Source organism: Gopherus evgoodei, chromosome 2, assembly GCF_007399415.2.
Source record: "Gopherus evgoodei ecotype Sinaloan lineage chromosome 2, rGopEvg1_v1.p, whole genome shotgun sequence".
NCBI lineage: Eukaryota > Metazoa > Chordata > Testudines > Testudinidae > Gopherus > Gopherus evgoodei.
In genome coordinates, this window is record NC_044323.1 from 39590290 (window position 1) to 39616315 (window position 26026).

The 26026-nt window shown below is 40.3% G+C and overlaps 1 protein-coding gene across 2 annotated transcripts in view; it reads right to left on the reverse strand.

Annotated features, from left to right (window-relative positions):
* CACNB2 (calcium voltage-gated channel auxiliary subunit beta 2) overlaps window positions 1–26026 on the reverse strand; it is a 441977-nt gene that overhangs the window by 398602 nt on the left and 17349 nt on the right. For both annotated transcript variants that reach the window (XM_030550417.1, XM_030550415.1), the window contains exon 2: window positions 25422–25514. In XM_030550417.1, the coding sequence (XP_030406277.1) occupies window positions 25422–25514 (93 nt within the window). The remainder of the gene's footprint in view (window positions 1–25421; window positions 25515–26026) is intronic.

The window sequence follows — 26026 nt, forward strand, 5'->3', positions numbered from 1 at the left end:
CCTCAGAATGTGTTAACTACTTATGCTAAACTTATTTTGTAATGCACTTTATAAATATTATTAATATTTAATAACTACAATGGTTGTTCAAATGAAAGGACAAGTTACACAGTGGAACCACAGTTACTCTTCATATGATGATAGAAAGAATGTCAGTCTAGAAGTTTACATTTTATTACCTAAACATTTTCACGCATATATAATTTCATACTACAAAAATATCCTTAGGGAGAAGGAAGAATTAAAAATAACTAGGACATGTATTTCCTTTAATTGACAAAAAATTGTACATGAAAAGCTAACATGAAAAGTAGATAGCAAAGTATCTTTTCACTGTGGTCATCAGTGCATTCACTTTGAACATTTTAATTGTTAGATGATAAAGTATTATATATTATTTTACTACTAGGGGAAGATTTTAACACATAAAGGTTACTTTTTTTTTTGGCTTTTCACTCTTTACTAATTTCCCCTTGATCTTTTGATCTCACCTTTCTTTTCTCATTCATAACATATTAACAAATTCCCCACTCCAATTTCCAAGTGGTACAGTGGCATTTAATTATGTAGTCATTCACCTATATGGAGCAAAGCTAACTTTCCCAAACCCATTTCCTATCAATGAGGATGTATTTGCCCTTCAAATATAGTGATTGGTGGAAATTTAGTTTTAAAAATCAGATCAGAAATTATTTCTTTGACTTTTCTTTCACCTTTTCGAAGGTCAGACAGAATTCCACACCTTTAGAAGTAAAACTCAGCTATAGATGGAGAGTGTTTTAACTTGAGGAAGAGCCAGTTAAAACTAACTATAACCTGACTAACCTGTAATATCAGTTCAAGAATATCTGGATACTGGATAGAACTCTCTTGGGGTTTTAAGGACAAAGATTAATTTCTCTATAAACCTCTTCTGCCATTTTGGGGTTCGGTCCTGTGTGGTACAACTGTAAGTGAATAGTGTACAAGTGAAGGATGGCATGTGTACGCATGAAAAGAACTAGCAAAACAGTGGAAAGTGGCTTGCTGTTAAAGGCCCAGTCTGTACTAGGAAACATCATAGCTACACTTCTGCACTGGTAGCAGTGGAAAAGATGCAACATAGACATGGCTCAGGCATTTTTATCACAGGGTCATTTAACATTAGTAAGCTCCATAGCCAAAATTCACCATTGGTGCAGCTCAACTGGTGGTAGCAACAGTGGAAGTTTTAATCTAGACAGGGCTCAAACATTTTTATTAAAATTATCTAAGCCTAATGTTAAATGACACTGGGGTAAAATATCTGTGTCATGTCCACACTACAACTTCTATCACTGCTGCAACTGGTGAAGGTGCCCTAGTGATGAATTACAGCTCTGAAGTTTGCTCAGAGACCACCAAACAGGCCAAGATAAAGAAAGAAAGAGTCTGACTTACCAGTAGGTTAAAAATTATTTGAATTAATAATTAAGTGAAGATGTTTCCTGGTATAGTTATTTGTACAACTATATTTTAAAACAAGTGCTTATGTAAAGAGTGCGTGCACAAACTAAAAGTAAATACAAGATGTGTGAGTTCCCTGCTATATAAATTAAACGATGTAGTCCAACAAACAAGAGAACAAAAAGAGGGCATCCTGTAATTCTACTTAATTTTGAAGTTTAAAATTTCTGTTTCATTATGCTATATTTCCTTCCTTTCATTTCAGTCATGTATATTACATTGTTTTAAAATATATTCGTGAAAGTACAGTATTTCAATAAATAAGTTTGTTGAACATGTGTTTAAGTAAAGACAGTACAGGCAACTGGCACTCTTAAAATTAAAAGAAGAAATGAAATATAATTTAAAAGCATTTATTCAACTAAAGAAAGATTTATATGTTGTCATTTTTATTCAAGAAAAATACTCTCAATAGCTGTGTGAATGAAATGTTTATTACAGAAGCTTCCTTCTACCAATAAATTAAAAATATAGTGAATAGATACCGGTTAGTGGGACCATACAGTGATGTCACCAGGGGATAATATCAGGAAGAGTACTGCACACAGGCACCCCTGCCTTCGCAAAGATGCTAAGGACAAGCATGTCTATAACAAAAAGAATTACAGTAATGGCCTAACTTAATCTCATTTTGGTTTTACTGCTCTCTCTGTAAATATAAACTGAAGATATTCTGAAGTCAACATATGGTTTATAAAATATAAATAAATTCTGCTGTTTAATAAATAAACTCAGATATTTTAGCCAGCCATTACTCTAGTGTCATTGAGCCCATCAACTTGAAGAACAATTGTTATTTCTCTTGGACACATTTTATGGAGTCTCTTTTAACATGGTTCCACCTAGAAACACTGGTGACTTGTAAACAATATTAATTAAGAATAAACATTGCTTGTTGATGAGAGAAAATGAAGGCAATGTTGGTTGTTCAGACTTTTCCTCAAGGCAATGTTAATAGACAATCCTGTTTAATTTCACAGAACCGTGCTTGGTAAAGGAGCAAATTATCTGTTGTAAGGTATTCCAGAAATAGTTGTCAGAACAGGGTCTACTAGATTAACAAATTGCACCCAAGCTATAGATATGTCCAATTCCAGATAAACTATGCCATGTTAACTAGGAACCAGCTGAGATGACATAATGATACATAATACTGATTTTTTATTTGTGAAAGAAGGGTTAGATGTGACAGGCTTTTACGGTACAAAGAGTGGGGCACAACTCACTAGGTGCTCATCTCCTTTTCCTCCCACCCTGGACAACGGCTTGTCCCAGTTGCAATCCCTGCATTTAGGAAACTACAGGAACCATTCCCCAAGAGCATGCTGTGTCACAAAGTAGGGAAGAATGGGTGTTGAAGAAGCAAGGCCATGACACAATACCCACCCTGCCTAGGCTCAGAGTAAGCTGTTGCACCATCCAAAGCATACACAGACTCCTGTGGGCACAATGCTTCTCTGAGAAAGTATTCAAGAATGTGGGAATTATAGAAAATATGCAACACAGAGCATATGGAGCCAACTTGTGATCATCTTAAATGCCAGGTCCCACTGAAGTCAGGGGACCACAACTTGGCACAGAGCAGGTAGCTAATAAATAAATATTAATAACAATTACACTTGTAATTAAGGATAGACTGTATCCAATCACTTCAGAGTCCACTATGTGATGTCATCATTCATATTATGCAACATGTATCTGAACAAGGTAGCTAGAATAAAAGCTATGCCTTCGATGTAAAGTAATCACGATTTGCTGGTCTCTGAGGCACAAACCCTCCCTATGTTGCTTGTGCAGCTCTGCTCCTTCCCCAAAATGGACCAGTGGTAAATGCCACCACTTTTCGAAACGTGATAACGGAGAGAGCTCAAATGAAGGACAGAATCACCATCATTAATTGCTATTGTTTATTTATAAGACAATTGCTATGTGCCTGTGATCACCTTATTCATATACAAGGCCTTTTTTATTTCAATGACACTAGAAATTTAAGTAATCACACAGTTGGGTACTAATAATTTTATAATAATGTGTTTTGAAGTTCTCACATTCCAGATTTCTTCCCTTTAATCTCACAATCTTAACATGAATTCTAGTCTCACACATTGAGAACCACAATATTTCCCTATGTAATATTTGAAACAGGAAATTTTATGTTAATTATGAGATAGCAGTTGGCAAATGTTCACTTTTTTTAAATATGCTCACTGATTTTCTGTACCTGTCCTTACATTCAAAAGTGGAATGTTTTTATTCCTACTACACTTTCAATTGCAAATTAAATACACAAACCACTTTGAGTTGTAGATTAAATACACAATCCTAGATAATACAAAAAGGATAACATTATACGGAACAAGCTGCAACAGAGCAGTTTCAGATTCATTAATAATAATGGCTTTAAATTTATTTACAACTTATTAGTAAAGCACAATCTAATTTGCTGATCTGGAATGTTAATTGAACAAAGCATAGATACCAATGTAAAAAACAAAACAACATGTGGTACAAATGGTACAATATTGTGTGTATATATATGTACTCCACAGCTGTCATGAGGTTTCCTGGAAAATAACACTCCAATTGACATCTCCACGTTAGGTGTACATATATGTGTATATACATATTTATATACACACACACAGGCTCCAAATGCACCTCATAATCCACTACATAAAAGCCTGAAGGGGATCAAAGGAAAAAATAATGCTAAGATTTTCACCAACACGTTACTGAGATTGGAAACAACAGGTTAAATAAATGTTCAGAAAGGTGCCTCTGTGCTGTAAGTGTAAAACTGGCAATTGCATAGCAGACTGGGCATGAAATGGCCCTGGCACATACTCTAATATTTCCAATGAGTGATGCTTAAGAGCAAACACTCCTGCATTCGAGCAAGAGTGTACTTGCCTGGGATTCTTGGAAGAGATCCAGTGGACCCATATGGCCAATTGCAATGTACTTTCCTCCTTTCAAATATAGTATCTGTAACCAAAAATGGCTAGACTTCATGCAGGGGTGAAACTGGGCTGGCTTGTGGGAGATCAGGAAACTGGTATATTTTCTGGAATCTGCCATCACAGGATCCAGAATCTAAGCTTTGGTTTAAAAAAAGATGAGAATATTAACAGTGTTAGACTGGTGTACTGGTGTTGTTTCCTATGCCACATTAACACATTCCCCAGAAAACCATTAAAATTTCATTAAACTAGGCCTGAATTCAATGTTAAAGATAATGATAATTTTAAAGGGAAAACGAAGAATCTCAGACTCACATCTTTGTAGAAGGAACTAAATAAACAATTGTATTTATAATGTATTTGTGTGTAAACTTCAAATTTGAACTTGTATTTTGCTAGGGACTTACAATCTTAACCATTTAAGTACAACTTTTTAAAATGTATTCTTTTTGAAAAAGTCAACCTATAGTGTTTAAGGAAATGTTTTCTATTAGGCTATCTTAATAAAAAATATTGCTGCTAAATAGACACTTGGGGGAAAAAAGGCTGATTACATTACTTTTTCTCAGAAAAAAAATTATTTCTGCAAGGCTGATGGCTTTGGCACTAGCTGCAATTAAATATATGTAGCTTATTTCATTCCTGATTTTAACAGAGTCTGTAAGTTTGAATTTTAATGAATCTTATGGTACCTTTCACTTATCTGACACTATGTAGTAGAAGTAAGGAAATCCTTGTACACGAGAGACAGATTCTGCAGTGACTGGGGAATAAAATAAACAAGGGACTAAAATGTCAGTGCTACTTCCCACCTTGAATGATGATGGTTACATCAGGTATATAACAACAGAAACTCCTACTAATGTGCAGGAATAATTATTCTCTCCTTCACACATACAGAATAGATACTGAACACCAGAATGTGGGTTACCAGATCAGACATAAGAAGGTCCACTCAGAGCCAGCCTCCTCTGCACTGCACTTCTGTTTCTCCTTACACATGATGCAAACTTAGTCTGTATATGAAGTTTCAGAGTAGCAGCTGTGTTAGTCTATGTCAGCAAAAAGAATAGGAGTACTTGTGGCACTTTAGCGACTAACAAATTTATTTGAGCATAAGCTTTCGTGGGCTACAGCCCACTTCATCGGATGTACAGAATGGAACATCAGTAAGATATTTATACATACAGAGAACAGGAAAAGGTGGAAGTACCCATACCAACTGTAAGAGGCTAATTAATTAAGAGAAGCTATTATCAGCAGGGGAGAAAAACTTTTGAAGTGATAATGAAGATGGCCCATTTCGGACAGTTGACACGAAGGTGTGAGGGTACTTTAACATAGGGAAATAGATTCAATTAGTTTAATCGTCAATACTATTAACTTAGGTTTGAACAGAGACTGGGAATGGCTCGGTCATTACACTAATTGAATCTATTTCCCCATGGTAAAGTATCCACGCACCTTCATGTCAACTGTCCAAAATGGGTTATCTTGATTATCACTTCAAAAGTTTTTCTCCCCTGCTGATAATAGCTTCTCTTAATTAATAAGCCTCTTACAGTTGGTATGGGTACTTCCACCTTTTCATGTTCTCTGTATGTATAAATATCATCTTACTTTATGTTCCATTATATGCATCCGATGAAGTGAGCTGTAGCCCATGAAAGCCTATGCTCAAAAAAATGTGTTAGGCCTTGGCTACACTGGCACTTTACAGCGCTGCAACTTTCGCGTTCAGAGGTGTGAAAAAACAACCCCCTGAGCGCTGCAAGATACAGCGCTGTAAAGCCTCAGTATAATCAGTGCCACAGCGCTGGGAGCACGGCTCCCAGCACTGCAGGCTACACCCGTAGAGGATGTGGTTTATGTGCAGCACTGGGAGAGCTCTCTCCCAGCGCTGGTGCTCCGACCACACTCACACTTCAAAGCGCTGCCGTGGCAGTGCTTTGAAATTTCAAGTGTAGCCATACCCTTAGTCTCTAAGGTGCCACAAGTACTCCTGTTCTTTTTGTTGTATATGAAGTGTTGCAGAGGGTTTTTGCACATCATGCAGATATTTGGGTAGGACACCCACATTGTCTCTCCACATCAACTGTGATGCACAAAGCCCCTCTGTCCCATTTTAGACCATGGAGGGTGATTAAGGATCAGTTTCTTATTATGTATTAAACAAAGCTGCAAAGAAAGTTCATAAATTCTATTAATTAGGACAATGGTTTAAAAGAATCCACCTCTATCCCAATCCCTGACCAGCCAGAGCGGCTCCCCTCTTCCATTGCAGGGCAGGAGCAGGGTTGCCAAGTGGCACACATCTCACATAACACATGCATTCAGCAGGATTGTCACACAGTCCATAGCCTAAGCAGAGATGTGACACTTCTATCTGGGCTGCAGAAATACCTGAAATTGTTAATGCTGTCAGCCATCAGGGTCTGCTGTGATGCCTGTTGAGTAAGGCATCCAGACAGCCCCTTCTTCTTTCCCTCTCCCTGAGTTCTGTGCTGGATCCAAAGGATTAAGGACCAGATGGAAGAAGCACCTAATGGTAGCAAAGGCACAGGCAGTAGAGACAGAAGGTGAGGGGGTGCAACATTTTCCCAAAGCTATCCCAATTTCCCCCTCAGCCTCTAACTTCCACTCTACTTTATCCCACAGGTGCCCTCCCACACATGCTAGTAGGCTACATACCCCTTGTACCATCCACCCATCTTACATAGCAACCCCAAAACTCTCCAGTATGCACCCATATATGCAGTCCCTCCCTCCTCCTCACAGTTACTAAGTTTTGAAGTTAATTTCCAGAATCAATGCAGAAAAAAATAGGGGCAGGAGGGGTTGGAAGAAGCATGGAGTGTGGAAAGCTGGGGATGAATGTAAAAATTAAAAGTCAAACTTTAATGTATTTTCTTGACTTAAATTAGGTGATTGAACCTTGTCCCATTGCTCCTAATACCTGACCTGGCTATTCTGGTGGCAATTCTTGTCTGTGTTTTACAGGGCAATTATCCTGTTTGATGTAGGCTATATTTTCTTTGCCTTGTTTTTCTTTTTACCTCTTATTCATCTCTTTCTTTTCTCCCCATCTCCTGCCAAGCTTCTTTTTTTTTTAATTTTGTAACTCTTTTTTTCCATGTACTTCTCTCCAAATGGTCTCTGCTGAAGAAATGTAATAATATGGATAGCGCTTTTAGCACCTAATGCTAGTAAATGTCTTTAGATACTAGAATTATAGGTGACAACTTAAAAAGTTTAGCAGAAGGGTGACAAAGGTCCCTGTCTGGACCAGTTACTTATCACTTAGCCACCCAGCTGTCTCCTGTTCTTAAGATGAGATAGTCTAGGAAAGGCATACAAATTCTGTATGAAATCACTATTGGAGAGTGATATTTTACTTAATGGATAAATATGTGTTTGGTAAGAAAAGACGCATGTGGCTAATGTTGAAGGAAAGCATGTGTGTACATGATACAGTGGGGAGTACTGTCAAACATAGCATAACTCTCTGAAGATAGGGCTTTTTAGTATTGCAAAAGTCAGTGAAAACAGCATGGATCCACAGATGCACGTTAAATTAAAACTGCTTAGAGGAGAATGTTAATATCTGTTGCTTGCTTGTGTGACCCAGTTTTCTCTGTTTCAGTTTGTCTGTTTCCTTAAGGACATATGCACCCCTGGCTCCGCTATGTACCTGGCAAGTTTCCTGAGATACATACCAAATACTACAGTAGGAAGGAGAGAATGCCAACTTCGTTTTATTTGAATGAAATAGCAGCTTAGTAACATTTAATTCAAATTATGTGACAGTCCCTGCTATTGTACACTCTGGATGAAATTGACCCTTGTGCAGAGGGCCCCCAGAAAATAGTATGTGCTATTTAAACTCTTCATTCAGAGTGCACAAATAGAGAAGTTCAGAGTGGGATGATGTTCCCACTTGTTGACCTTTTTAGGTCTTAAGATACCATTACATTGAAATGATTGTTTAATAAAATGCTGTATAAAATTGGATTTTCTTACTCAGCAGATCTACTCCCCAAATGTACTGTGAACCTTATCTGTTGACTTCACTGACAAATTTGTTTTTCTGCCTTTTATTCTTTTTAATGGTACAGAACGTATAAAGCCCTGGATGAGTGAGTTGAATCCTTTTGTAGTTAGTGAGGATTAGCAGAATTATTAACTAAGTTCCATACTCAGGATCCTTATTATTAGTGATGTTAGAGCCCGAAAGAATTTGAAGGGCGAGGAGTTGGGCAGGGGAGGGAGAAAGAGGGAACATCTTGTAAACTGAGCAAAAGATATGAAGTCATTGACCAGCAATAAAGATGGAATCCTACAATCTCATTTTAGTTCACTTTTACAGTATAAAAACATTTCGGCCCATATCATTAACCAATGTTAGTCTTTTGGGCTTTTGGGAGCTAAAGAAAACTGTATTATATATAGTTCATCAGTTTGTGTGTTTTGGAGTTATAATCAGCTTGTTTCAAAGATTAACTATGAAAGACAGAAGCAATGTTGGTCCCGGTGATTGGTCTTAGGACCAATCTTATTTACCATTTTTATTAATGACCTTGACACAAAAAGTGGATGTGTGCTAAGAAAATCTGCCAATTACACAAAGTTTGGCGGTATTGCCAATACGGAGGAGGGCTAGAATATCATTCAAGATCTGAGTGACCTTGAAAACTTAAGTAATAGAAGTGGGATGAAATTTAATAGTGCAAACTGGAACATCATGCACTTAGGGACAAACAACAACAATTTTTTCCATAAGCTGGGAGCTTATCAGTTGGAAGCAACAGAGGAGGAGAAAGACCTGGATATAATGGTTGATCATAGGATGACTATGAACTGCCAATGTAACATGATCATGAAAAAGGTTAATGCAGTCATAGGATGCATCAGGCGAGGTAATTCCAGTAGAGAGAGGAAAGTGTTAGTACCATTATACAATACACTGGTGAGACCTCACCTGGAATACTGTCTGCAATTTTGGTCTCCCGTGTTTAAGAAAGGTTAATTCAAACTGGAACAGATGCAGAGGAATGGAAAACATACCTTAGGAGAGGAGACTCAAAGAGCTTGGCTTGTTTATCCTGACCAAAAGGTGGTTGAGGGGAGATATGACTGCTCTGTATACATACTTGAGAGGGATAAATACCAGGCAGGGAGAAGAGTTATTTCAAGTTAAGCACCAACGTTGCCACAAAAACAAATGGCTATAAACTGGCCATCAACAAGTTTAGGCTTGAAATTAAATGGAAGTTTCTAAACATCAGAGAAGTGAAGTTCTGGAACAGCCCTCCAAGACGAACAGTGCGGACAAAAAGCCCAACTGACTTCAAGACTTTTATGGGGGGGATAGTATGATGAGACTGCCTACAGATTTGGGACTGCTAGTGGCAAATATCCCAAAGGGCTGATGATGGGATACTAGTTTGGGAAGGCTCAGAGTTACTACAGAGAATTCTTTCCCAAGAGTCTGCCTGTTGGGTCTTGTTAAAATGCTCAGGGTCTAACTGATCATCATGTTTGGGGGTCAGGAAGGATTCCACCAGATCAGATTGGTAGAGACCCTGGGGGCTTTTCGCCTTCCTCTGTAGCATAGGGCACAGGTCACTTACAGGTTTAAACTAGTGAAAGGATGAATTCTCTGTAACTTGAAGTCTTTAAATCATAATATCAGAACTTCAGTAACTCAGCCAGAGGTTAGGAGTCTATTACAGGAGTCGATGGGTCAGACTCTGCAATGTGCAGGTGGTCAGATTAGATCATCATTATAGTCCCTTCCGGCCTCAAAATCTGAGAGTCTATGAGATCTGGTCTGTACTGACCAATGTTTTGATTGGAGTACAATAATACTTCTACTCCAAGAGTTTGCAAAATACAGATCAGGCAAACTGGAATGAGCAAAATATTTGACAGAAAATGGTATGGCACTTTCAATCAATGATTTTTTAAACAAATTCCATGTTCTGTTGGCACCACATATTTGGTGGTTGCATTTCTGGGAACCATCTTTGTTCAGATTTTATTTTAAATGTTAATGATTAACCACAGAGACAGTCTAATTTTTTTTTAAATTGTGTTGCAAAGACAGATTAAATTGTGATATAGACTGCAGACTCCAGGCCTGCTTAGACTGATATATTGAAGGTTTTATAAATCTGTTTTCAGCCTTTAAATATTGGCTCGATGCCTGTTACGCTGTGTTCAGTCACAAATATAACTATAAATAATGATGTAATGAATTTATTATCTTTCTGCTTTCCCTCAAAGACAGTTGTCTTGGTTTATAGTTATTGACTGAATTTTGTGAATGGTAAAACCAAAACCTACAGAAAAAATAATTTGTGAGTAGACTTTTTAATTACTTTTGCTTGTAAACAGACCACTTAACGTTATGTACAGCAGAGACAGACACTGTCAAAATATTATTGTTCTTCCTACATTCAGACATAAGGCCAAATTCTGGTTGTCCTTTCCATGTATTTGGGAAGAGAGGTAGCCAGGAGGGGAACTACAATACTCATCTTCATGGAGCTAATATGTTGCAGAGATTGGATGAGGAACCTGGGGAAGAGATTGGAACTGGGAGACAGTGGGAGGGGAGAGAAGAGACAGATTGAATAAGAAGTTAAGAGTGGGCAAACTGGTACTTACTTGGCCATGGGAGCGGAGACTGGGACTAGGCAGGCCAGGGCAATGGAACTGAGATAAGGAGCTAGGAATGGGGAAAAAGAGACAGGTGGTTAAGGACAGGGCAGAAAGGGTCAAGGTTGGTGGGAACAGGCAGAAGGATTCCATGACCTCATGAAAGCATGCCTCTCTCCAAAATCTTAAATGAAACCCAATATTCCTGAGTCCCACCATTCATCTGTTGGCAGAAAATATCTACAAAACCCACTAGCAAACTCTCTCATTCCCTTCTCGTGCTTGTCTATGTAGAGGCTGACAAGCCATTAGCTCAGGTGGCAGAGGTCTGTGTGGTGGATATAAAGGTTGTCAGTCAATGCAATAATGATGCCAATTAATGGAATTTCTGGGGCAGATTTCAGTTTTCTTTTTTAAAATCCTAGGAAATTACACACAAAGTATGATAAAAGAAAATTAAGGATGCAAATTCAAGCACTCAAAAGCTAGCAAATGCCTGAATAAAGGTTGCCAGTGCAACCTGAATTTGGCCTCCCTTGTGCATATGCCATTCTGACAGCATTTTTAATTATATGATCACATACAATTTTTTATAGAGAACCTTTGCCTCTTTCAGTGCATGGGGTGAAGCTGCTCCAGGGATGAATCAGAATTGTGTAGTTAAGGGGGCTGCTGTCTGTAGGACCCTTGCCTCATTTGTTGCACAAGTTGGAAAGTGTGAGTCAGAATTGCAAGAAGAGAAAGGATGGTCTCATGATTAAGGCAGCTGAATGCCACCTTGGAGAACTGAATGCTCTCCCTGCTTCTGCCACAGAGTTCCTATGTGATACTGTTTCCAATAATGGGGATGGCTTAATCCCCCCAGAAAATTAACCCTGAAGGTATCCTACCTAACCAGGTGCATGTAGTTTACAATCTGGGGAGTGCTGTCCTTATTTATGTAATGTGACAAAGTTCCTCCTCTACCTTGGTGGGTCCTGCGCTTATTGGTGTATTCGTTCACCTCAGTGATCTTCCCCTCTTGTGGAACCCACAGTCTGGGTCAGCTCCTTCTGTGTCCGATCAGGAGTTGGCAGGTTTGGGGGGAACCCGGGCCCACCTTCTACCCCGGGTTCCAGCCCAGGGCCCTGTGGATTGCAGCTGTCTATAGTGCCTCCTGTAACAGCTGCATGACAGCTACAACTCCCTGGGCTACTTCCCCATGGACTCCTCCAAACACTCTTTTTATCCTCACCCAGGACCTTCCTCCTGGTGTCTGATAACGCTTGTCCTCCTCAATCCTCCAGCAGTACACTCGCTCACTCTCAGCTCCTTTCCTTCTTGCTCCCAGCTCCTCACTGCCTGAGTGGAGTGAGCTCCTTTTTAAACCCAGGTGCCCTGATTAGCCTGCCTTGATTGGCTGCAGGTGTTCTAATTAAAGTAGCTATCTCCACTGCCTTCTAGAAAGATCTTAATTGGCCCCAGGTGCCTTGATTAACCTGGAGCAACTGCCATTTGTTTACCAGGGTCCTAGGGATTTGTTTAGCCTGAGGCTAACATACCTGTTTCTCAGTACTTTACTGTAGCCATCTGGCCTTGCCCCATCACAGTAAATATAGGAAGAATGGAAGAGGCATTTTTGCTGAATTTACATTTTGCAGAGACTGTAAATACATAAAGGAGTAAATCAGTTTCAAATGTGGAATACTTGCAAAATGAGACCTATAGTGGCGTATAGGGCTTCTGACCCAGAACAGTACCTAGTTCCCCATTTGAACCTCTGTCATGCTGTAAAAGAGATTCATTGGGTTTGCACAGGCAAACCATTCCTTGTTAACACTACAAAGGTTATATATGGATTAGAGAAAGATACTAACCCAGAGAAATGCAAGATTATCATGCATTCCTGTTCCTAAATTTGGCCCTAGCATCCAGTTTACTCACTCACTTCTCCTTCATATTATATTGTTTTGAAAAATTACAAGGTTCTCTTTCTCCTCATTGGTGCCCTATAAAATCTTGGTCAAAGAATAGTGAGATCTCTGCCATTACTGGTGGCAGAAGACCCAGAGACAAATGAGTTAATGCAGAAAGAAAATGTCTGTACTGAACTGGATACAAATGCTACAGCAACGTCACTTAGTGGAAGCGATAACAGAGAAAATTAATTTTTACTAATATGCTTAAATATAAGTGTAAGACTATGTGTTAGTTTAAGGATAAGAAATTAGTTATGAATTTAATTTCAAATACAAATGTGATATGCTTAAAGTTCATATTGTGTAATGATGTAAAAAGAAATTCTTAAGCAGCCTCCTCACTCTATCTGTGGAGCAGGGAAGATATATTATATATAGGCCTATAGTAGAATGGACATGAAGAATAAACTTTAATTTATGATATTTTTAGTAAGTTTATGCTAATGAATTTAAAAAGCAGCTTGGCTCTGAGATTGATAAGGTGAAATCTTTCACTTAATTCCCTAGTGTTTCTGACAGGGCGACAGTTCTGTAATTTCTTACTTTGCTCATGAAGCCCTGTCTGACTTGGGAAAATGTAAGCATGAGACATGAATGGGTGGGGAACAACTTTTCTAAGCCAAAGGACAAAGAGTCATACATTATGACTAGGAAGGTACCAGGCCCTAATAGGAGGTCATTCAGGGGGGCTATGATAGAGGTATATAAAATCATGAGTGGTGTGGGGAAAGTGAATAAGGAAAAGTTATTTACTTGCTCCCATAATATAAGAACTAGGGGCCACCAAATGAAATTAATGAGCAGCAGGTTTAAAACAAATAAAAGGAAATTCTTCTTCACACAGCACATAGTCAACCTGTGGAACTCCTTGCCTGAGGAGGTTGTGAAGACTAGGACTATAACAGGGTTTAAAAGAGAACTAGATAAGTTCATGGAGGTTAAGTCCATTAATGGCTGTTAGCCAGGTTGGGTAAGGAATGGTGTCCCTAGCCTCTGTTTGTCAGAGGGTAGAGATGAATGGCAGGAGAGAGATCACTTGATCATTACCTGTTAGGTTCACTCCCCCTGGGGCACCTGGCATTGGCCAGAGTTGGCAGACAGGCTACTGGGCTGGATGGACCTTTGGTCTGACCCAGTATGGCCATTCTTATGTTATGTTATGTTATGTTCTTATGTAGGGCTGTTCACCTAGATAAGGGGAGTTGAAATCCATTTTGGTGGATTCCTCGTGTCCTGTTATTCACTACAGTTGTTTTGGAAAAACTACACCAGTGGATGTGACAAAGAAACAGTACCCTAAGAAGGAGGGCCCCAACAGCAGAACAAAAGTCAGACTGACCTCACTTCAGGACTGGACTGTGCGGTTGAGGTGAGAAACCTGTGGTCTCCTGATTTGGTCAGAAGATTGCTGGTATGATGCCAGGTTCAATTTACTCATAAAAAACAGATAAACAAGGCAGATAAACAAGGAAGTGAGTCTGCTCCTCTCAAGGTCACCATGATGACAAACAGAGGCTGATATGCCTACTTTCCCTTCTAAGAAAGCAGAGACAAGGACATTGCAGACCTGCCAGTTGATCAGAGGATGATGCCCAGTAGTCTGACAGTACCCGAACCAGAAGACATTGCCTAGTTTCCCAGACTGCAGGTCCTGAATGACTCAAACTGAAGAGCAGATCCTTCTGTTGGTCAAAGGGATAAGCTTTCAAGCTTACACAGAGCTCTTCTTCAGTCCTAGGAAAAGTACTCAGCATGTCACTGCTAAATACAAGGTGGAATAGATTATTAATTATATGGAATTAACATGTAGTAAGAGACCATTCAAGGTGAAGTTGGCATTTAACACCTCTGCAGTCATAGGACAAAGGAGGGTTAGTGGGTTACAGATTGTTGTAATGAGCCATAAATCCAGTGTTTTTATTGAATCTATGATTTTTTGTATCTAGCAAAGTTATGAATTTAAGCTCCCAGGCTCATCTTTTGAAGATGTTGTGCAGCTTTACTTTGAGGGCGAGGACTAAGAGATGAGATTATGGAGTGATCATTCTGTGAAGAGTTTTATCATTTTTCTGGATGAGTTCATTTGAGAGCATAGTGATATTCTTGTTTCATCCACATAGCTGTTATTGGGGCATTTAGTGCATTAGGTACCCCACACGTGATAGGCAAGTGTAGGACCATAAATACGCTGAATATATGGTTCATTACAATAATCTGTAACCAACTAACCTTCCTTTGTCCTATGACTGCAGAGGAGTTAACAGTCCACTTCACTTTGAAAGGTTGTTTGTAACACGAGTTAACTCCTTATGCTTAACAAATTCTTCCACCTTTTTTTTAGTTACAATACTCTGAGTACCTTTCCCACAAGTGAAAAACTCTGTGTAAGCTTGAAAGTTTGTCTTGTTTGCCAACAGAAGTTGGTCCAATAAAAGATATTACCTGACTCACCGTGACTCTCTAAAGCTTGGTCTACACTGCAGAGTTAGGTCAATATAAGGCATCTTATGTCGACCTACGAATGTCAGTGTCTACACTACAGCCTTGCTCCCGCCGATGTAAGTGTCCTACTACACAGTCATCACAACTCAACATTCCTGAGAAGTATAGGACTTATGCTTATGTACTTAGGGTGATGCAATGTCTGTGCAGACACTGCATTCCTTACATCGGCTGTGGGCTGTCATTCTTGTCAAAGTCATGGCTAACATAGGTCAATTTAAGATTGTAGTGTAGATATGGCCTAATATCCTGGGACCAACATGCGTACTACAACAACAACAACAGCAGCAGCAGCAGCAACAACAACACCCCTCAGAAACAAATAAAAACATACAGAGACAGAAAGACTGTCAATCATTCAATCATTGGTGGTGTTAACTTTGTGATTTGATTCCTGATTGTGCTCATGTAATGACGTGACCAACTGTTGGTCTTAAATTATCTTTTTAATTTACTAATTCTAATTTGTATTGTTAATGCTTTGATTTGACTAACTTATTTACACTGTAATCAATCTAATTTTCACATTCTTTAGTACTTAAGTATGAATAAGAAATTAGTTAACCTTATAGTTTTTTCTGTTCTCAAATAAAAGTTACAAAAAACACTGCAAATTGGTTCTCTCTGATCAAATGGTGACGAGGTAAAAACAACCTTCAAAGGATTTTAATTAAATAATAATAATAATCATAATAGAGCATTTGACTCGAAAACCCTCCTACTATTATTACATAACTCAAACAAAACTTTTCACAAAAACCAAATCGTATCACTCACTGCTTGTCTACACTTGAAACACTACAAGCGACAGTGCTGCAGCTGCACCACTGTATCGCTTAAATGTATTGCTACCTATGCTGATGGGAGGGGTTCTCCTATTAGCATAGGTAATCCACCTCTCCGATAGGGAATAGCTAGGTAGACAGAAGAATTCTCCTATCAACCTACCACTGTCTACCGCCATGTTTAGGTTGGCTTAACTGCGCTGCTCAGTGTTGTGGATTTTTCACACTTCTGAGTGACATAGCTGGGTTAACCTAACTTTTTAGTGTATACCAGGCCTAACTGTGTGATTTACAGAAATTCTGAGCACTTATAGCTGCAACTGAAGTCAGTGGGACCTATGCTTTAAATATGTACTTGGCATTATATAGCACTTTACTCTGAATAATCCAGTCCTATGCTTCTCATATTGGGCACGCAACATGAATGGAAATCTATTACCTTAATTTCTGTGTGTATCACTTCCTCATCTATAAAATGAGGATGATACATCATCTCATCTCATAAGGATTTTGTGAAGATTACAGTATCTGAGTGCTTCACAAATGTTAAGATGAGTGCCATAGAAAAACCCATGAAAAATTTAATAATTATTTCTCAGAGCAGATTTGAATAGTATGCAGTAAATAGAGCGTGAGGACATACATTGAATAATGAGGAGAAAAAAAATCAGGGCCACCCAGAGGATTCAGGGGGCCTGGGGCAGGGCCGGGCCTTCGGCGGCAATTCAGTGGTGGGTCCCTCTTGGAGGGAAGGACCTGCTGCCGAATGCAGCCAAAGAATGAAGTGGCGGTGGTGGAGCAGCTTAAGTGCCGCCGATCACAGCACCCCCCGCACCCCGCCGCTTGCAGCGCTTGTACCCACCGGGCGGCACTCCCAGGCTTAAGCAGCACTTCAGCAGTGGGTCCTTCACTCACTCCGAGTCTTCCTCTGCACTGAAGGACCCGCCGCCAAAGACGTGGAGCGAGTGAAGGGCCCACGTGGAAGTGCTGCCGAAAACTCGGAGCAGCTTGTGGGGACCCTGCGGGGCCCGGGGAAAATTGCCCCACTTGGGTCCCCCCCCCCGGGCGGCCCTGAAAAAAATATTCAATAGTTATTCATTAAGAGAACACCATCCACTCTGGGCACTGAATTAGAAGGTATTCTGTGGAAAAAAAATATGTAGTCATGTAATTAAAGACTGTATCATGATGCATATGCAGAAATGAGGCATATGAATAAACAACTTTACTTCTGGCAATTCCCAACTTTTCAGTGCTTGACTTTGCAAGCTTAATAATGCACTTTTAATGAAGTTTTTGTGTATAATATATCTGTATGTGTGTGTATATACACATTCCTTCTTCAGGTCAGAGACAAAAGTGATTATTGTTCTTTATTATTTATATTACAGTAGTGCCTACAAGCCCACTCATTAAACGGGTTCTCATTATTTTAAGCACTTACAAATACATAATAAAGAGATGTTGCTGGCCCCTAAGAGCTTACATGGTGTTTATAGAGATTAAAGGAAGTTTTCAGTCCTGCTAAACTTCTTTTACTCTTCATATCTCAAAACAATGTCTTAATATTTTTCAGGTACAGTGTGCTACCACTGATTTCAACAGGATAATATAGGAAAATATCACTGCTGGCTTGCTTTGCTTGATTGTGTTCAGCTTTTGGTGCACAATCGGGCTACTGGGTTATTGTATTAGTCCAAATTCATCCCTGGTATGTCTCCGTTGAATTCACTGGAGCAACGCAAAGTATGCATTTACTCCACACTGAGTATCAGATGGTAGGGTTGGAGCATTACATAATTAATACATATATGAAAATCTGATTATTTTAAACAAATTAAAATATTATATTTTGGAGTATCTTTAATTTTATTATCCTAAACTGTCACAGATTTTCCATTGTTCTAAACCTTAGCAATTCTTTTTAGTGGGAATAACCACATTAAATTAAATAAAACAACCCAAATTAATAAATAAAATTGAATACCCCCCCTAAAATTAATGTCCACATACAGGCTGTATACATACATTCTACTGCTATCAGTGGGGGTTGCCAAACTCACAGATTCAGGGCAACACGTGGCAATGTACAGTCTTCAGCTCAGACATCCTATTAATCAAGCAACATTAACCAGTTTTGGACCAAATTCAGTGGCATCTGATGTGTGTAACATAAGACTAGAATTTATGCAAGAAGTGTTAGTACCACAATTAAAAGAATATTTTGTACGTACTGGTTTTTATGTCTATTGTTAAAATATCACCTATAGACTAAACTATACAAAGATCTGCAGTGGGAAAATGGATAAAGCAATTAGAGGTAGAGTGTCGTGGTGGATGAATATAGGAACTCCTGAGTATATGTCCCATCTCACCCACTGACTTGCTCTGTGGACACAGGAAAGTGACTTGAAACTCACTGGGCTATACTGACTGGAGGGGAGAAGGCTGGAGAATGTATATCCCATCCAACTCGTCTCCATAAACTCTTCAATGGCCCCTTTCTGCCTCATAGGGGTCCTAGAGACAATTTTCAAATGCTACCTCATGTTAAAAATGCCTGCCTCCACTGCTTCATTATGTCCTTCCCTGGTTGTGGCCGAGTGTGAGACAATTACAGGCAGAAACAGCCATTAAGAAGATACCATCTAATATCCAAAGGAGGAGCTTTCCCTATGGCTGTCCAGTCCCTGTAGCACTGAACTTGTTTATAGGCCAAGTTTTGAGGCATTCCATGTGTGACATTAAAAGAGCTAATTTGCATATTTTAAAACAATTTGTACATCATACACTTAACCTAAGGTCCACCCAACCTGCCTCAAGCTCCAAATGTCACCTCAAAATGCTGGTCTGCTAGCCCTTTGCTCATCCTTTGCACATGGGACAGGTCTTCACATGCTAGAATAAAGATAATTAACCTCATTGTGCCCCAAAAAGTAACTACTGCTGCAGAAGGGAAAACAATAGTCAAGTTTATACCAAAATGGCAGTCTTCTATGAAAGATACAAGTACAGAAAGAGATCCTGTAATATCTATCTGTGATATTCTAGGAACACCACACACAAACGTAAGTAGTGGAGAGCGGCCGCACCTATTACCTGAACGTGCTATCAGCATTTGACATCCAATGTCTGCTGTGCTTTTGCATCTAATGATAGAATGCTGCTAGTGATTCCTCTTTGGGCTAGGGTATCAAGCTAGCCAAGTAGGAAGGAGAGTCAGAGCAGGACTGCTTGCCCAGGGTGCAATCCTGAGCTTTGAAAGAAACTACAGTGAGCAAACTCATGCAGAAACACTTCTCCCACACACCTGCTATGACTCAAACAATTCCTCTGTGTTATTCAGAGCTGTTGCATCTTTTTGGAATAATACTATAACCATTACTGGAATATACTATTGACAGTGGGGAAAAAACAGTTCAAAGCAGGTTTCCACTTAAACAGTACGATAATCTGTAAATTATTATGATCAAAATACACAGGTTTTACATTTTATGCATTTGTCACTTATTTACTTGAGTAACCCAAAAGTTAACGTGTGTTATGTGTCTTACCCCACTCCCACTCTGGATGTCCAATCCACAGTAGTGTGAGTTTGTGACAACCTGACTCTTTAGCACAAGCAGTAAAGACTCATTCCTTTAGCTATGAACGTCACTGCTTCAACCCCTGGTGTTGCCAAGATAGTAGCTATCACACTAGCATCTTTGAAATTTGAGAGTTACATCTCATACTGGCAGTGAAGGAGGAGATTAATACGCAGATGTGCTAATATAATGCATGCATGTGCACCCTGCTGCTGAAGCTGCTCCTGGCTGTACCCAATTTTCAGAAGTACATGAAAGGCTACAGAGTGTTTCGGGAAGTGAGTGCTGACAGATTCCTTTATGAAGGTTCCCTCTAGCTGACAGATTATGTTGTCACTGTTAAACACAGAGGATTGCTCTCAGTGTGTTTGTAACATTTGTGGGTTTTTTTCTTTTTTTGTTTTAAACAGGGATACAACATTACAAAGAATTTACCAACACACATCACAGTCTCTCATACTTCTCAGGTGGGTTGGTATAGTCAGAAGCAGCTCCAGCAGCACAGTTTTTTCCCTCTGATTTTCAGGCACGGGCAGTTCCCTTTCTCCCTGACTCTGGCGAGTCATACACTGAGGTACACCAAAGCAATATAAAAAATCCCCCAAGAAATGAACAAACAAAAACTATGTTTTAGGGGCAGTTAAGGATGCAGCAGGACACACTCCATTAACCCAAAATCTTAAAATTAAGGACACATGAAGTTAAGGGGAAAACCTTCCTTTTGCATTCCTTTCCACCTTCACTGCCTAGAACACCATTGATAGCACACTCCAATGCTTCATAATGCTTTCACGTCCATCTCAATATATCCTCTAATTTCATCAAACTTGCAGTCTGACACAAAACTTTAACATAACTGCAATGGTATTAAGGCAGAATAGCTTCCCAAATGCATAGAATAGTTGATGGTCTGATGAGCTGATCTGTTGATATAACTGAAATAAATGCATATGAAGTTACTGTTAAGATTTTGAGTTCAAGAACAGTAATGCAAGCAGAGCACTGTCATACATGGATATAAACTGCTCAGGAAGGACAGGCTGGGCAGAAAAGAAGGGGGGTTGCATTGTTTGTAAGAGAGCAGTATGACTGCTCAGAGCTCCGATATGAAACTGCAGAAAAACCTGAGACTCTCTGGATTAAGTTTAGAAGTGTGAGCAACAAGGGTGATGTCGTGGTGGGAGTCTGCTACAGACCATCAGACCAGGGGGATGAGGTGGATGAGGCTTTCTTCCGGCAACTAACAGAAGTTGCTAAATCGCAGGTCCTAGTTCTCATGGGAGACTTCAATCACCCTGATATGTGCTGGGAGAGCAATACAGCGGTGCACAGACAATCTAGGAAGCTTTTGGAAAATGTAGGGGACAATTTCCTGGTGCAAGTACTGGAGGAACCGACTAGGGGCAGAGCTCTTCTTGACCTCCTGATCACTAACAGGGACGAATTAGTAGAGGAAGCAAAAGTGGATGGGAACCTGGGAGGCAGTGACCATGAGACGGTCAAGTTCAGGATCCTGACACAAGGAAGAAAGGAGAGACCCTGGATCCTGGACTTCAGAAAAGCAGACTTTGACTCCCTCAGGGAGCTGATGGGCAAGATCCCCTGGGAGAACAACAAGAGGGGGGAAAGGAGTCCAGGAGAGCTGGCTGTATTTTAAAGAATCCTTATTGAGGTTGCAGGAACAAACCATTCCGATGTGTAGAAAGAATAGTAAATATGGCAGGCGACCAGTGAAATCATTCATTAACAGTGAAATCCTTGCTGATCTTAAACACAAAAAAGAAGCTTACAAGAAGTGGAAGATTGGACAAATGACCAGGGAGAAGTATAAAAATACTGCTCAGACATGCAGGAGTGAAATCAGGAAGGCCAAATCACACTTGGAGTTGCAGCTAGCAAGAGATGTTAAGAGTAACAATAAGGGTTTCCTCAGGTATGTTAGCAACAAGAAGAAAGTCAAGGGAAGTGTGGGCCCCTTACTGAGTGAGGGAGGCAACCTAGTGACAGAGGATGTGGAAAAAGCTAATGTACTCAATGCTTTTTTTGCCCGTCTTCACGAACAAGGTCAGCTCCCAGATTGCTACACTGGGCAGCACAGCATGGGGAGGAGGTGACCAGCCCTCTGTGGAAAAATAAGTGGTTCGGGACTATTTAGAAAAGCTGGATGAGCACAAATCCATTGGGCTGGATGCACTACATCTGACGGCGCTAAAGTAGTTGGCGGGTGTGATTGCAGAGCCATTGGCCACTATTTTTGAAAACTCATGGCAGCCGGATGACTAGAAAAAGGCTAGTGTAGTGCCCATCTTTAAAACCGGGAAGAAGAAGGATCCGGGGAACTACAGGCCAGTGAGCCTCACCTCAGTCCCTGAAAAAATCATGGAGCAGGTCCTCAAGGAATCAGTTCTGAAGCACTTAGAGGAACGTGATCAGGAACAGTCAGCATGGATTCACCAAGGGCAAATCATGCTTGACTAATATAACATGCATCCGACGAAGTGGGTATTCACCCATGAAAGCTCATGCTCCAATACGTCTGTTAGTCTATAAGGTGCCACAGGACTCTTTGCTGCTTTTACAGATCCAGACTAACATATCTACCCCTCTGATACTTGACTAACCTAATTGCCATCTATGACAAGATAACTGGCTCTATGGATGAGGGGAAAGCAGTGGATGTGTTATTCCTTGATTTTAGCAAAGCTTTTGATACGGTCAAAAGTATTCTTGCTGGCAAGTTAAAGAAGTATGGGCTGGATGAATGGACTACAAGGTGGACAGAAAGCTGGCTAGATCGTCGGGCTCAGCTGGTAGTGATCAATGGCTCCATGTCTAGTTGGCAGCCGGTATCATGCGGAATGCCCCAAGAGTTGGTCCTGGGGCAAGTTTTGTTCAATATCTTCATTAATGATCTGGAGGATGGCATGGACTGCATTCCCAGCAAGTTTGCAGATGACACTAAACTGGGAGGAGTGGTAGATACGCTGGAGGATAGGGATAGGATACATAGGGACCTAGACAAATTAGAGGACTGGGCCAAAAGAAACCTGATGAGGTTCAACAAGGACAAGTGCAGAGTCCTGCACTTAGGACAGAAGAATCCCATGCACTACATATGAGGGACCGAATGGCTAGGCAGCAGTTCTGCAGAAAAGGACATAGTGGTTACAGTGGATGAGAAGCTGCATGAGAGTCGACAGCATGCCCTTGTTGCCAAGAAGGCTAACGGCATTCTGGGCTATATAAGTAGGGGCATTGCCAGCAGATTGAGGGACGTGATCAATCCCCTCTATTCGACATTGGTGAGGCCTCATCTGGAGTACTATGTCTAGTTTGGGGCCCCACACTACAAGAAGGATGTGGAAAAACTGGAAAGAGTCCATCGGAGGGCAACAAAAATGATTAGGGGACTGGAACACATGACTTATGAGGAGAGGCTGAGGGAACTGGGATTGTTTAGTCTGCAGAAGAGAAGAATGAGGGGGGATTTGATAGCTGCTTTCAACTACCTGAAAGGGGGTTCCAAAGAGGATGGATCCAGACTGTTCTCAGTGGTACCAGATGACAGAACAAGGAGTAATGGTCTCAAGTTGCAGTGGAGGAGATTTAGGTTGGATAGTAGGAAAAACTTTTTCACTAGGAGGGTGGTGAAGCACTGGAATGGGTTACCTAGGGAGGTGCTGGAATCTCTTTCCTTAGAGATTTTTAAGGTTAGGCTTGACAAAGCCATGGCTGGTATGATTTAGTTGGAAATTGGTCCTGCTTTGAGCAGGGAGTTGGCCTAGATGACTTCCTGTGATCCCTTCCAACCCTGATATTCTTTGATTCTATGAAAAAGCAAGGGAATCTGAAAAGGAAAGGAGAATGTTGCATGCCTTGTTGTAGTAAAATAGTGAATTCTGCAGCAAAAGTGCCATATTCTGCACCTGCAAAATCCTGAAAGAAATGGATGGGAAAATCATTTATCAGAGCTTTGTTGCAGGTTTTCTTCAGACTCAGGCAACATGTCACTGCATTGCTAACATTTGCTTCACATTTTCAAGGTTCTGTCCTCAACCGTAACAGCTACTTTTTATTTAAAGACACTGAGTTTCTGGAGCACAATTCTGCAACTATATTGTGCCTTGGATATACTTTATTGTCACTGTGGTTTTCACTAACTCTATGGGCCAAATCAACCCATACGCAATAAACCCACAATAAGTACTGCACACTTTACAAGGCTCTGTAGTAGGAAGAGAGCCTGATCCTTAAGCTTTTGTATTAGAGACCTGGTATGAGGCGTGACCTGCTCACAGAATCTGGCAAGAACAGGGCTGATATTGCAAAAATACACATTCTTAAGAAGTGCTAGTCACAGAATACTCACGCAAACACATCTCACTATCAAGTGGTACCAGAACATCCCGCTATCAAGGATGGTACAAAAACATTCCCCAAGGATAACAGGAACACACTGACCCCTCCTAAAAGATAAGGTCAGGATGTACGTAATGGAGATGTTTTGATCGAACCAACACGTACAAGGTGATGAGTGATAACTAGCCATGTCAGGGGGGCAGTAACTATGTCAGAGAGGCAGTATTAACGTGTTTGTATCGGGTATAAAGATGTATCTCAGAGGGAGTATCTCTGTCTGGCCTAGAGAGGAACAGAAAGTCCTGCCATTCACTGAGCTGGTCCATTGTTATGGGCATACATGTATTATTGGATCAGCAGAGTCTGCAGGATATTAGTGCCATACTTCGTTGACAATAAACCTGGCAAAGAACCTTCATCCCTTAACGGACCTTGTGGTCATTAGGTGGTTCGGTCGAGGTCTGCCTTGCCAGCTGGTCTGGGTTGGTCTGGGGGGGGGCACACAGAGCAAACACACACGCAGCCAAACATTTATCAACATCTAACCACAGGCTCCGCCTCAGAATTTCCCTGGCATTATTCCATCAAAACTAATGAATCTACTCTGAAATCTGCACACATCTGGCGGATTCACAAAGTGTGAATGACTCTGCACTGGTTCTCTGTCCGTTACAGCCCTCTCCCAGCTCCATGGCAGTCTGGTGGGACCCATGCTGCCAAGGATTTCCTTTCCAGCTGGGCTCCTGAAATAACACTGGGAAGAATGAGAAAAGCATCTAAGTTAATGCTGCCTCACACAGCAATATTTTAAGCAGGGAATCCCTCTGAGGAGGGAGGGACTATAATGTCTCTGCTAGAGCTGTCACTCCAGACTCTCCCACCAGTATCCCCATCTCCCTATATACTTAATCACCTCATGGAATTTATGTGATAAAAAGTAAATACTGCTCTCAGCAGCAGCAAATAAGACTAACTGAAAGCTACTATGTTCTGTGTCCAATAACACCACATTGTGCCTTGATCACTAATACTGCAAGAAAAAGTCTGTCTAGTCTGTCCTGAACACCAGACAGTTTGCAATATCCTTTGAAAACTGAATGACAAACTAAAAAAAGCATAACATACCTGACGTACAAAACTATTAGAGGTAGTGTCAGAAGATGTACTCCCATCTGATCCTTTAAATCGGTTTTTTCTTCTTGCGCCTTTTCCATAAGACTATAAAAAAATAAAACAGGAATACCGTTAATTTCCCTTACACAGAAACTTCAAATACAAACATTACTGATGTAATATGACATGTTTGAATGCTCGGGGCTCACCTGGGCAACCTTCCTCGAGTTGGTTAGCAATTACGCAAGTACTGATGGGACACGTGCGTAAGTAAGTGCTGACCAACATGAATAAAGTTTGCACAGTGAAGCCCTGAAAGGTTCTCTCTCTCCTTTCAGATTCAGTGAAGCAGTTTTATAAACCAGTATGATGTAATATTCTATTCACAAGTCAGAATGAAGTATGGTTTTATTTTATTTTATAGTTACTTTAAATGTATTTCTAACAAGAGAAATGCTGAAGAAGTCTATAGTACATCCCAATTATGAGCCAAATCAGCTGGGAATGTGAATGATAATTGGGAACTGTTTAAGAACAGTTTACTAAATGCTACAAAATCCACACTCATACAACTGAGAAAGAAGGTTACACTGGTCAATAAACCAGCCTTACTTAGA